This window comes from Carassius auratus, chromosome 24 (assembly GCF_003368295.1).
Source record: "Carassius auratus strain Wakin chromosome 24, ASM336829v1, whole genome shotgun sequence".
NCBI lineage: Eukaryota > Metazoa > Chordata > Actinopteri > Cypriniformes > Cyprinidae > Carassius > Carassius auratus.
In genome coordinates, this window is record NC_039266.1 from 20,204,703 (window position 1) to 20,218,299 (window position 13,597).

Below are 13,597 nucleotides of genomic sequence, written 5' to 3' on the forward strand. Positions count from 1 at the left end.
TGTAATGTAATAAGATTAGTAAGAATGTTTGAGAATAGAATTAACAGAGTAATAGGCAGGATTAATAAGTAAATAAGATTGATTATTGGATCATAGATGAAATTTATTATAAATGTTATTATACATTTTATTATATTTAGTTATATTTTAAATATGACAAAAATTGATGAAAGATTCTAAACTTATTTTTGTAGAGTCACATGCTTGAAAAAATAATGCTTCATAAAGCCACAGACATGAAATGGTTGATTATTTTGATTTCATGCTGTATTCAAAATAAATTCTTTAAATATTGACAGTTTTTCTTTTTTTTTTCAGTTGAGTTTGAGGGACAATGACCTCATATCTCTACCCAAAGAGATCGGAGATCTGTCTCAGCTGAAGGAACTTCACATTCAAGGGAACAGACTCACTGTTCTGCCTCCTGAACTTGGTAAGGCATGGACTTGTGCTCAACACATTCCTGGATCAACTTTATTTATATAATCCTGCCAGCCAATCAAAGCCTGGCCTTAAAACACAAAGGCGATGATTGGTTGATAGGAATGCAAACTTTACACAGCCAGGCTCCTCGATTAACCCCCCACCCCCCCATCCCAAATCCACACATTACACACCAGGCACAGCCTTGGACTCTAATTGGCTACAGAATTGTCATCTCTTGTGTGATTGGCTGGAGGCTCTGGGTTGGATCACACCTCACTGACCCACAGAGTGAAACTGCTGGGGTCAACCGAGGTTGAGCTCCTCTCTACCTGAGTGCCTTCACTTTAGGAAAACCTACACACACACATATACTGACTGCCCTTCTGACAGTAGTTTTCCTCCTGTCTTGTTCCATTCCAACAATTTAATCTATGATTCTGGTGTACCAGTATTCCAGCATTATGTCAAGATTCACCTTAAGTGTCATATAAATGTCCTTCTATACAAAATCAGTGGCCCTGCACAATGAGTCTGTGTTTATGGAGCAATTTCAGTCTGTTGCGTGAGTAATTTTTTTTTTCTATTGGTAAAAATTGTATATAAATTATTGATGCTTGTATGATCATGGATTGTATACTAACAACCTAATTGCAACACTTCAAAAACTTCTCAGTACTGTTTAGCAAGCACATAGCAATGCCCTCAACCACTCACTAGCACCGTGACAGAGTTTTGCATGGGCGAACAGCGCTCATATTCTTTCCAAATTTTAGTTTCATGAGTTATGTAGTGTTTTAGCAATTGCCAGTTGTTTACTTGCGCTCTAGGTGTGTGTGAACGCTCTGGTCAGCAGGTCTCTGTCCTGTGCACTCTGTAGGGGAGACTCTTCCTGTGTGTAGCTTATTAGGACCCCTCTGTCATGTCCCTGTAATCCCACTCCACAGACCGACCTCGTTAAGACCACCGCTGCCGTGTGTATGTGTGAGAGAGAAGAGCCCGGCTAACAAGGAGCAACCAAGCGCACATGCCAAAAGCAGGAAGGGAAAAGGACGGGAGGAAAAAAAAAGAGAAGGATGTGAACGAGAGTGTGCAAAGAGGACAGATAGACAGTCTTTACCATTCAGAATATCTCATGTGTAAAGCTGATGCTTTAAACTGTTATATGAAAAGAGGAAGAGGACAGAAACCAAAGCAAGAAGACGTCTGGTCGAGCGCTGAGATCTGAAATAGTTGTCGATTTAGGTCTGTCGTCTAGGTATTGTAGATTCAGGGCTGATTTACACCAGTGGTCGTGTCTGACTGCGTTTGTGAGGTGTGTCATTGTGTGCTGGGGTCCAGGTTTAATTTCACCCTCTCTTTGACAGGCCGCTCAACACTTGCTAATCAGGAACTATTTAATTAGCCCCCTTGTGAGCTGAGATGAGCCACATTAGCACTTTGACCTGTACTGTTTCATCTGCACACTGTGAACCGCTTCTCCTTTGGTCTTGTGTCATTATACGTCTTCTCGTCTCGTCTCTTTTCTACTTTCGTCTCTTCTCTTCATGTCCTCTTGTTGTCTGTTCTGTTGTCTCATTTAGTTTCTTTTCTCTTTTTCATCTTGTTTCTTTTTTCTCTTGTCTCATGTGGTCTCTTCTCTTCTCTCATGTGACTCTTCCCTTTTATTGCATTTCTTTTGTCTCAGCTTTTCTCATCTTTTCTCTCGCAAGTGAATTTTCTTTACTCTTCTTTCGATTCTTCTTGTTTTGTCATTTTATTCTAATTTATCTAATTTCATCTCATTGGGTTTCTCATCTGGTCTCTTCAAGACTCATCTCATCTGGTCTCTTCTTTTCTCTTATGTTTTGTTTCTTATTTTGTCTCTTTTTTATTTCATCTAATCTGGTTTCTTATCTCACGTCTTATTTATGTTTCGTCTTATTTCATCTCATCTCATCTGGTCTCTTCTCTCTTGTTTATTTGATTTTTGTATTTAGTCTCTTCTCTTTTTTTCTCTCGTTTATTTATGTTTTGTCTCATTTGATCTCATTTTGTTTAATCTGGTCTCTTCAGTTCTCATCTCATGTAGTGTCTACTAGTTTCTTGTTTTGTCATGTTTGTTTTCTCTCATTTGATCTTCCATGTCATAGATCTTTTCTCAGCTCATTTGTCTTTTCTCGTGACTTCTTTTTATTGTGTCTGATCTGATCTCTTCTCAGTCTTTTTCCTTGACTCTGATTTTCTTGATTCTCATAATCTCTTCTCATTGTTCCTTTCGTCTCCCCTCCTCTCCTTATCTGATCTTACTTGCTCCATCCTTCCCTTTATGTCAGATTCTCCTCTCTCTTTATGTCTATAGGTAACCTGGACCTGACAGGCCCAAAACAGGTGTTTAAGGCTGAGAATAACTCCTGGGTGACTCCCATCGCAGACCAGTTCCAGTTGGGTGTCTCTCATGTCTTTGAGTACATCCGCTCGGAGACATACAAGTAGTAAGTGAATCTCTCTATCTCTGTGCTGTTAAATGCCCAGAAGCATGTGCTGTAAATCTGAATGACACAGATATCAGCTCAGTAGTGAGGATACAGGCTGCTTACACAAATGTGGCAGGTTTGATCCCTGGTAGCAGTGCTCATCTCATCTACCTCCAGTTACACAAACTCTTGAACACTGGCATCAGTCACTAAAGAATCATTGGGGTGTTTGCTTGACGTATTGTCCAGCCAGTGGGCAGCCCTCCTCGGACCATGATGGATCGGATGCTACGACTTCAGCCTTTAAAACACTACTCTAGTCACAGAACTCCGATTAGATCAAACGCATATAAGAAGCTGTGGATCCAGGCACCCTCCCTGGGTCTTTAACTAAGAGAAACGTCCTGAAATGTCTTGCTAAATACAAGGTATAAATTTAGTCCCTCTATACAGGCCAGTTTTATTGTGGCACATATTTTTCTGGAACAACCCTTAGGATGGTGATGAAAGAGAGGAAAGGTGCAGTTCTCTTATTATTTCAGGATCTGATGATTTAATGCACAATCAAACTAATTAAAATGAAAGCTGGAGGCGTTACCCTAAAAGTCTTGTTGCTCTCTCTCTCTTACTTTATCTCTTGCTTTCTCCTTACATGCTATAAAATGTCCTGCAGAAAATATTTTATTTGCATTAATTTAAACTGTGACTTCTTTGCATCGGGTGTCAATAGCACTGACCACACGGCGAGTCCTTTTGCTCAGTAAAAATAAAGCATTGGGAATAAAAAGGTAAATTGCGATTTGGATGTGTAAAAATAGCATGGAGCATAAAGCATGTGATTTGGTGTTTTTACACATGGGACCTGAGTTTGTGACTTTTCGCATCTTACTATTATCTCAATTGTTCTCACCATCATTTTGTGTCTCAATTCTCATAGTTTCTTAAAAATAGAATCATGGAAACAGTGTAACCTCTATTTACTATTTTAACATTTTATGTTACTATAATACTTTCATTGTTTTATCTTATTTATAGTTGTATTTTTAATGTTTTATATAATGTATTATAATGTTCTACATGTTATATCATATACTAGTATAAGTTTTTAGAATATTTGTATTGTTTTAATGTATTTATATTTTTATTTATTAAATTTGTTGAATGTTTTAATATACTGTATAGTTGCACTAAACGTAGTATAGATTATAGCAACATATATAGTAAATATATATTGAAACTTTATATATATGTAAATATGTGTATATATATGTGAATATATATATATATTAAAAGAGATGTAATTAATAATAGCATAAACCAGTAGCAACATGTACAATAACAACATATTAAATATATAAATTCATATAATTATAAATTAAGTATATAATATAGCAACATTGTACAATATATATATATAATTACAAATATATTAGAACAATAGAAATTTAGTAAGAGAACTAGTAGCCTATATAATTAAATATAATGCATTTAGTATATTATATTATAAATAGTCGTACTATGTGAGCTATAGTATAAATGCTTCTATTTTATACACTAGTATGTTATTACCTCATTTTAATACTACTTCACTAACATGGTTGAAACCTGACAAAAACCTGACGTAATCCTTTTGACCTAGGGGAAGGAAGATTCCAGACTAATTGTAGTATATGTTTCACGGCCCTGTTCCACTTACCAATCCCCCTGAACAGAAGGCAAATCCTCCTCTGTTTGATCATTTAGCTGCTTGCTGTGCCGCTGTCTGGAGAGGACCGCCGTAACCCACTTACCGGAACTGATCTTCCCCTACGGGCACAGTCAGAACCGCCGCGCATCTCAGTGTGTGCTGACACCGTGACCGTGTGTGTGTGTGTGTGTGTGCACGTCTGTGTGGTGCGTAATAATCAGATACTGCTGCTTGAAACGTTTTGAATAATTTCGATATGTTGACTGCGTATCATCCGTTCTAATGCTCTTGTGTTTTGCCGAACTCAAAAGTTAGTTTGCGCATCGGATACTTCCTATACGCTGCTTTGTATCGAATTCAAGTCCACAAGGATTGAAGGTTACGTCGCTGAGAGCTGACATTGCATATTCAGTTTGATAAATGGGAATGTTTGACTGAATCAATGGCATTTTAAGCTGTCATCCATTTTGTGTCAGGCAGTCGTCAAAACTGCCGCATGTGGTAGATTTTTGAGTACAATATCCGAGTCTAAGCAGTTCTGACCACCATTTATCTTTCCGTAGTTGTTTTGTACTTCTTGTGACATTTAGCCAGAATTGCTCCTCAAGTTTTAGGAGGGAGATCTCGGTCCAATGACTCAGAAGTAGCCTTGTGGTGAAAATTAGTTAAAATTAGTAATTTTTTTGAAATTAGTAGAAAATAGAAGGTTATCCATAGGCTGCAGTTTCAAAGTTTCAAACACCAAAAAGGCTGATTGTATTTTTGGACTAAAATAAGACATAATTTTGGGATTTTGACAAAGAATGAAAGCGCACACACAGTAAGTCAGTCTATAGTCTCCTGTGCTCATCTATAACGTCAAAGCAATGCTTGTGTGTTTGTTCCTCTGTTTGTTTATGTGCCTGCGAATGCACACAAGAAAGACAAGTAGGTTGTCTCAAATTAGACAAGCCTTAACGGTGTGTAATTCTCAGTAGGTGTGTGTCCACAGTTCAACGATTTCATTCTCACCTGCCTAAATGTCCTTCAGCTTAGAAATCACAAGACTCACACCTCTCTCCCTCTCGCTCTCTCTTCCTTTCACTATTCCTCACCTCAAACAGTTTTCACTCCTGATGGACATTTTCTCATTTAAGTTCACTGATCCAGCGTTTCCAAATACCAGAACGTTAAAACGGCACAAGACAGCCACATACAGGCTGCTTTCATTTTTAATTGGTAGGGTTGTACCATTATAACTGGGCATACTCTGTCTGTTTTAAGTGGGGGTGCACAATATATCGATAGTGTGTGTGTATACGTAAATCTCACAATTCTGAGGGGGAAAAAAATCTGAATTGTGGGATATAAACTTGCAATTCTGAGTAAAAAAATAGTCAATTTATATCCTGGAATTCTAAACTTCTATCTCACTATTCTGTATACTTCATAACTCAAAATTGTGAGTTTGTATTAGGGACGGGCGATATGGGCTTAAAAATCTATCACAATATTTCTGGTATTTATTGCGATAACGATATCAATGACGATAATTCAGGGAATCCTGAATGTTTCTTTAGAGAAAGGTTTCCTTTTTTGTTTATTTCATGCTGGAATCCGTGGGAGTGCCCTTGTGCAGAAACTCTACATATGCATAGCAGAACTAATACTACTGACAATGCTCCATGAAATCCCTAATATGGACAAAGGGATCCAATTGTTGCTTAAAAAAATGCACAATGTTGATCGAGAAATTTTAACTGATGAAACTTGAAGACCATACATACGATTGCACAAAATATATGGTTTATCTGTGTTCTTCAAGCAATCGTGGGTATTTTTATAAGGAAAGCATATTTATAATGCAATGCTAATCGACAAAGTCTTTATCAGCACTGTGTATGTATAATGCTATCATTCTGTAACAGGAAACCATGTATGGTCACAAATAGAAGTTATTTCAAACACTCAACTATGTTAAGTTAATTTTGAGAAAAAGCATGTCAATAAATTATATCTTTGTTAGACAACAGGTTGCTTAAACAGGCTCATACACATGCAAAACTGTATCGCACGCATGCTACTGTAGTACATTTATTCAGACCGATTTTTTGCGCACTGTACAGCCCTAATCAAACCAGTTCCAGACTGTAGAAGATGCTCCTCATTTAGCGATAAACAACTCAATTTCACGTCAGGATTTCACAATGTCCCTTCACACTGTCAGACACAGGAATATATCAACAACTAGACTTTTAAGTTATTATCGCAGGAAGACAAATTCTTATCGTGGGGAGACTTTTACCAGTACAGTATATCGCAAATTATAAGATATCGCCCTTCCCTAGTTTGTATCATGCAATTCTGAGAATAAAAGAATTGCAAAATGTAAACTCACAATTGAGAGATAAAAAGTCGAAATGACCTTTTTTTTTTTTTTTTTAGTGGCGGATATTTTATTAAAATAAAATAAATCTAAAAACAGAATTATAGTGTATAATTGTTTTCCAGGATCTAAACAAAATATAAATATGTACAGCGGTTAAAATAAGTATTAAACACATCATGGTTTTTCTAAGTAAATATATTTCTAAAGGTACAGTTGACTTGAAATATTCACCAGATGTTGGTAACAACCCAAGTAATCCATATATACAAATAAAATAAAACCAACAAGTTCAGAAATTAAGTTATCTGTAATAAAATTGAATGACAAAGGGAAAAAGTATTGAACACGCTCATGATGTATACGCTGCTCATAATGGAAGGGCTGATGGTGACTAAATTAACAGCAATTTTTTTTAGGTGAACTGATCTTTTAATATTCACAAGCCAAGCTGATTTGCTAAATCCAGTTTTAACATTTGCCATCCTTCCTTTCAGATCCAGCACTGGTTTTAAGAGATAATTTTTTAGTTTTGTTGTACCTGACCATTCATTTTTTCGAATATTCCATTCATTTATCTTGAAATCACACAGATGTTTGGAATTAAAATGGTTGACAACAAGTCTTTACCCTCCTCTTGCTTTCTGCTCTTCTGTCAGTGGGTTTGGTCGTAGCATGAACCGCAGGCAGAGGAGGATGAGGAGGAGGAGGGGGTAACCTGTCATGCATATTTCATGGGGCGGCTTGTTAACCTGACAGAAGGATCTTATATCTGACTGACAGCATTGGGGAGACTCTTCGTGCTCATAATGCATTAACATATCGTAAAGCCGCCTTCCTGCCATCTTTTATTCATTGCTAACTCTAAACGCTTGTTGACCGCGGTACAACAGCCGCAGCTCTCTTCACAGCTGTCCAGGGCTGACTGAAAAACCAACCGCAATTAACTTCCCAGCGGCACAGACCCTGACATGCACACATGCAGGAAGTCCCACATCTATCCAGTCGTGGGCCGGTCGTATGAGTCAGCAGGAAGGAAAGGTCACAGACTGGGCATTACTGCATCTGTGTTTTTGATAAAGAGATTCAGACACCCCTCATTCTGTGATCACCGGGGTCAAAGGTCATAATTGCTGTTTTGATTTGGACTTTTTTCGTCATTTTCATTTACTTTTTTAATTAAAGTCCTTTAAAATTACATATTCGTGTTTTTTTTTTTTTCACTTTAAACTGATTGAAATAGTATGTCATTTTAATATATAATTGCATATTTTAGTCAATGAAAATTGTACATTGTTGATGGTAATGTCCAAAATGATGAGACCAAACATAATTATTTGTTCGTTTATGAATAAATATTTATTAATTTATTCATTGTAACAAATAACAGCTTTAACATCTTAAAATAACACTTGAAAACAGTGAGCATTGAGCTACACTCTTAAAAATAAAGGTGCTTCACGATGCCATAGATGCACCTTTATTTTTAAGAGTGTATTAGATTTTGTTTTCTGGAAGAAACTTTATTATGTTTTTGATACTGTCAAGGATAGCGTGACACGTTTTTACAATAACAGCACATTAACAATGCGTTTTACTTTATTTTCACTAATGCAATACATTCACTTAATTGTTTGTGCAAAAAGATATAATATTAGGTTTGTATTGTGGATACCTGTCTCTCATATAACTCAGTGATTTTTAGTATTATTTATTACATAAATGTTAATATATTGGATTATCATATACTTTTAGATCTTAAGTTTTAATTTTAATAAAAAATTTAGTTTTACTTATGCCATTTTTTTATATTTATATTTCTATATTTTAAAAAAATTATATCAGTTTGTTTTAGTAATTTTTGTAATTTTTGTTAAATGAAATCAAGCTAATATATCAGCTTGATTTAATTTAACAAAAATAATTTAGAATAGATTTGGTATCATTGATATATCCAAAAAAAAAAAAAAACTCTTCATCTGCTGTCTTTTTCATCAGTAATTTTATTGATATGATATACTCTGCTGAGAGCACTGATAATTAACTCCAAGTATAAATGCAGAAGATGACAGCATATTGCCACTAATGTGATGTAAAAGATCTGTTAGCATAACAGGATTAAAGCTTATTAGATGGATCAACTCTGAAATACTCTTGAGATGGACTGATTAAGTGGGTCACTGTTTATACAAACCGTAAAGCCACTTGATCTTCTATTGCAGTTTCACTAACGCATTGTGACTTCTTTGTTTTTGTCTAAAGCTGTTGAGTCTCTAGTTTCTGATCTGTTTCTTCTCAATGAAATAATACTTTTAGGGGATGCTTTAAAAATATTTAACGAAGGTGACCAGGAGCAAAAAAAGAATCAAATAGTGATCTACTTAACACACCGAATTAGCGTTGTGTGAGAAACAGGCAAGCATTTAAATTGTTGTGTGCTGAAATGCTTCCAGAACGTCGTTGCTTCCAAATCTCGGTTGCAATTAGTTTGAATTTGTAAAAGTTCTGTGAGTTTAGAATGACATGATGGTGAGTTAACAAGGATCTTCATTTCATGCGTGAACCATTTCTTTTCTCCAGGGGAAGTGGGAAGTATTTTTTGTGTGCTCTATATGTTCTGAACACTAATGCAGTGAGTTTCTCTGATTTATATCCTGCATATTTCCACAGACAGACTCTTTCCTTTCCGTATTCTTTCTAATTATATTCATGCATTGCTGCTTCCTCAGTCCAAGCCCTGCTGCAATAGAACTGACACCAGGTTTACCATAATGCAAAAAGTTTTGAATAGCACTTGGGCTGGTTCTGTTTGGCAGACCTGGCAATCCCGACATAGATGTATTATACATAGATGCCTCATTAGTGGCTGTTTCAGTGGGCTATACATTAACCATTCACCATATTGGAACAGTCAAAGCCGGTCTCTGAATACTCAAGAGCAGGTTGTGTGATGTGCATTACTGTAGTTTAAAAGCCTGTAATGTTGAGCTGTGTATAGGCAACAGCTGATATGTAAAAACAAGGTCGTAAGTTACAGTATATACTCAAGCAAATATGTTGGTGAGAAAATATTATATGTATATAGGTTAGGTAAAGATAAACCTATTTAGAGCATATTGTACTTCTTTTTATATGGCTCCTTTGTGGGTTAAGTTTAAGAAAGAGAGCCTATGTAAGCTTCAGGTTGGAGCAGTGCAAGTGACTTATTCTGTAAGGAAAGAGTACAATCATTCCCTGCTTTATTGTATACATTTATTTGTCGCTTGGATGATTCACACATTATTATTATAATGTTGTCGAATCCTAGGCTTACTGAAGTGCAATATCAGTTCCCTGTGAAGAAGTATTGGTATAACTGTCTTTTTTAATGTGTATTGTTTTGGTTTGTATTGTGTGTTTCTTGTTAATGGACCTTGATTCTGGAAATAAAGTTGAATTGGATTGAATTGTTCCATGATGTGTCTGGAGCGATCAAATGTAGATCTACTTATTCATATTTACAGTTAATAGAGCCATTACACCAATGGTGAAGTACTGTATAGTGAAGATCTTTTGATTCAGTTAGGTTGTGAAGCCTAAGAAACCTACAGTGGCTTGACTAACTGTAAGAGTTTAGTTCAGTCTATCTCTCTCTCTGTGTGTGTGTGTTGTGCATTGTAGTCTGTATTTGTGTTCTTCATTTCTAAGTTCTGGAGGTTTTAAAGGTTGAGCGCAGTTCCATCACTCCTCATTAGTTTGGGCTCACAGACAGGAACTCCTGCTAGAGTTCATCAATAAAAGGCCACGTTACCAGTCCAAGCTCAGCACAGACTTCTGCTTGCTGTTCACCCTGGCTCAGACAGTGCTGGTAACCTCAACGCCGAACAATGAATGATTCATAAAACATCCATCTTGTAGATGATCCAGTGTAGCATGACTGTACATGTACAAAAGTGGTGGTAAAGCCTGCTGTGATTGGCTGTCTCGTGTCTTGTGCAGTAATGTGGCCGCTCGGTCCTGCGGATCTTGTTGATAATGGGGGCATCAGGGGAGAGATCAGTTATGAGCCGCTCTGGCACCCGTTCACCATCCGTCTTCATTATTGTCATTTACTCTCATTTAGCTGGTGCATGGATTTCCGTTGGGCCTGTCAGCATGGATAGTGTTTTATACTGAGATGAGTGTAGTGATTGTGTATTTGTGCTGAAAGAAGTTTAGCTGTGGGCTTCTTTGTGTTAAACAGTAGTTAAGGGTAGAAGAAACGATCTGTCGTGTGCCGCTGATGTGCTTCCTCATCCTTTTTCTCTCTCTCTCTCTCCCTTCATGCTTTAAAAGTACTTTTTCTTGCACTTTTCTATAAATAAAATCTCCCATAACCCTTCCCTTCAGTTGCAAAGTGTCAGTGTTGGAAAGTAATTAAGAAATGTTTGGGAAAAGAATCTGAAAGTCTGATTCTTTTGAGTGAATTGGTTTGCTCATTTAATTGGGAAAGTTTGTTTTAGTGAATCCATTTGTATAAACTGTGTGAATGTGTAATTATTGAGTTTTATTGTTATCTATCTCTCTCACAAACACACACACACACAAACACACACACACACACACGCACAAACACACACACACACAAACACACACACACACACATAGTCTATTTATATATAATTTTTATATATATATATAAAAAATATATATTTATTATATAGTATTTTACATTTATTTTGTGTTACATGTACTTAAGTATATATTAGTTATGTATATATTATATTTTACACTATATATAAAATGGAATTATATAATTTTTAAATAAATCCTAAATTTATTGTATATTTTAGATATATTTACAATATACATGTACTTTATGAGGTATTTATTAGTAAGTTATTGTTTTTTACACTTTACACACTATTGTATGGATGTGTGTGTGTGTGTGTGTGTGTGTGTGTGTGTGTGTGTGTGTGTGTGTGTGTGTATAATGCATATAATACATAATTATCTAGAATTTTAGTTTTTTTCTCAAATAATTTATCATATTTATTTATTATGAATTATATATGATGTTAGATATATGTATATATAAAAATAGAAGAATATCATATCTATTTTTTTCTCTAAAATATATATTATTCTATTCTAGTTTTTAATTTCCTAAGTTGTTCTACTATAATAGAACTTATTGAATTTATATTTTATACATCTCATTTAAATTAATTGAATTTCATGTTATATATTGTATATTTACATAATTTATATATTTAACATATTATGTTGTTATATATTAGGTTACATATTATATATTTGTATTTATAATTTTATTTCAATCCCGTTTGTCAGAGCTGTTTTGTAATCAATGGGTCTGAGGCTCATTTAAGTGATCTCATTCTCTACCATTTCAGATCTCCTTTAATGCAACCGCAGCTGGAGCATCATTTACAAATTACCTCCAACCTCAATGACCGATCAATGATCCACAAGTCACCCACACATTTATCATTAATTCATTCCCTCTCACCGTTGACACACCTGAACATGCTTTGGAAGCCACTGTGTGGAAACACACCGTCTCTGACACACACACACACACACACACACACACACACACTTATGACCGGCCGCCCTGACTGTGTTAGACACTCTTGACTTTAACTGAGATTAATTATCCCATGTGGAACTGGAGCACTCACAGGAAAAAAAAATGTCTCTGGCAGCATCGGGAAGCAGCTTCTGTAGATTTTGCTGTCCCGGTCCACTTTTAATTGGCTGTAAATGATGAGGAAAGCAGATAAACGGGGGATAAATCTTTGTGTTTACTCTGGAGCCACTCAGCACTGCAATGCTGCTGTGGTAACATGGTTTCACAGACCAGGGCGAGATTTTCCCATCATTTCCAGACTACAGGTGAAGGTGTGCAGTAATATGAATATATAAAAAATGTCAAATCACAGTTTCATGTGACAGTTTCCCTTTTAAAGATGTGTTGTTATAACGTTAGCTCTGCATTTATCAGGCAACCACTTTATGTTTTTTCACCAGCTGATGTATCTGTTATACTCAAGCTATCATTCATGCTCTCATGACCTACTTTCTCTTAAAAAAACTAATAAAATAACCACACTTTTATTGAAAGTAACACAATAAAACTGGAAATAATGTATATTAATATTGGTAACACTTTACAATAAGGTTCATTAGTTAACATCAGTTAGTTATGAAATGTATTGTTCATTGTTCGTTCATGTTAGTTAATCAGTTAACTAGCTTTAACTAATGAAACCTTATTGTAAAGTGTTAACTTAATATTAAATATCAATATATTATTTTGATTCATTTCCAGGAGACGGGAGTTGGTTTCACCTAACATAGCATACATCCGTAGCAAGGTTGTTTTTGTGTTTGTTTTTTTTTTTGCTTGTTTTGTTTTTAGAATAAATAAAAGGAAACAAGTAGATGGAATAGAAAAAGAATAGGGAATGCTAGTGTTAGAGGCTCATTTTTAAATAAAAATAAAACAAGTAAATACAACAGAAAAATAATAGATAATGCTTTTGTTAAAGGTTGTTTTCTTTTTAAATAAAGCAAGTAGTTAGAATAGAAATAGCATAGAGAGTGCTAGAGATAGACAGTCAACTGAAGATAAAACAGATGTATTTTCAGCGGTTTCTTGAAAATGATTAAGGACTCAGCTGCTTG

General features: G+C 35.5%; 1 protein-coding gene across 2 annotated transcripts in view; it reads left to right on the top strand.

The window, feature by feature from the left end:
* LOC113042565 (ras suppressor protein 1) overlaps nt 1–13,597 on the top strand; it is a 31,417-nt gene that overhangs the window by 10,675 nt on the left and 7,145 nt on the right. For both annotated transcript variants that reach the window (XM_026201508.1, XM_026201509.1), the window contains exons 7-8: nt 319–433; nt 2,765–2,897. In XM_026201508.1, coding sequence (XP_026057293.1) covers nt 319–433; nt 2,765–2,897 — 248 coding nt within the window. The remainder of the gene's footprint in view (nt 1–318; nt 434–2,764; nt 2,898–13,597) is intronic.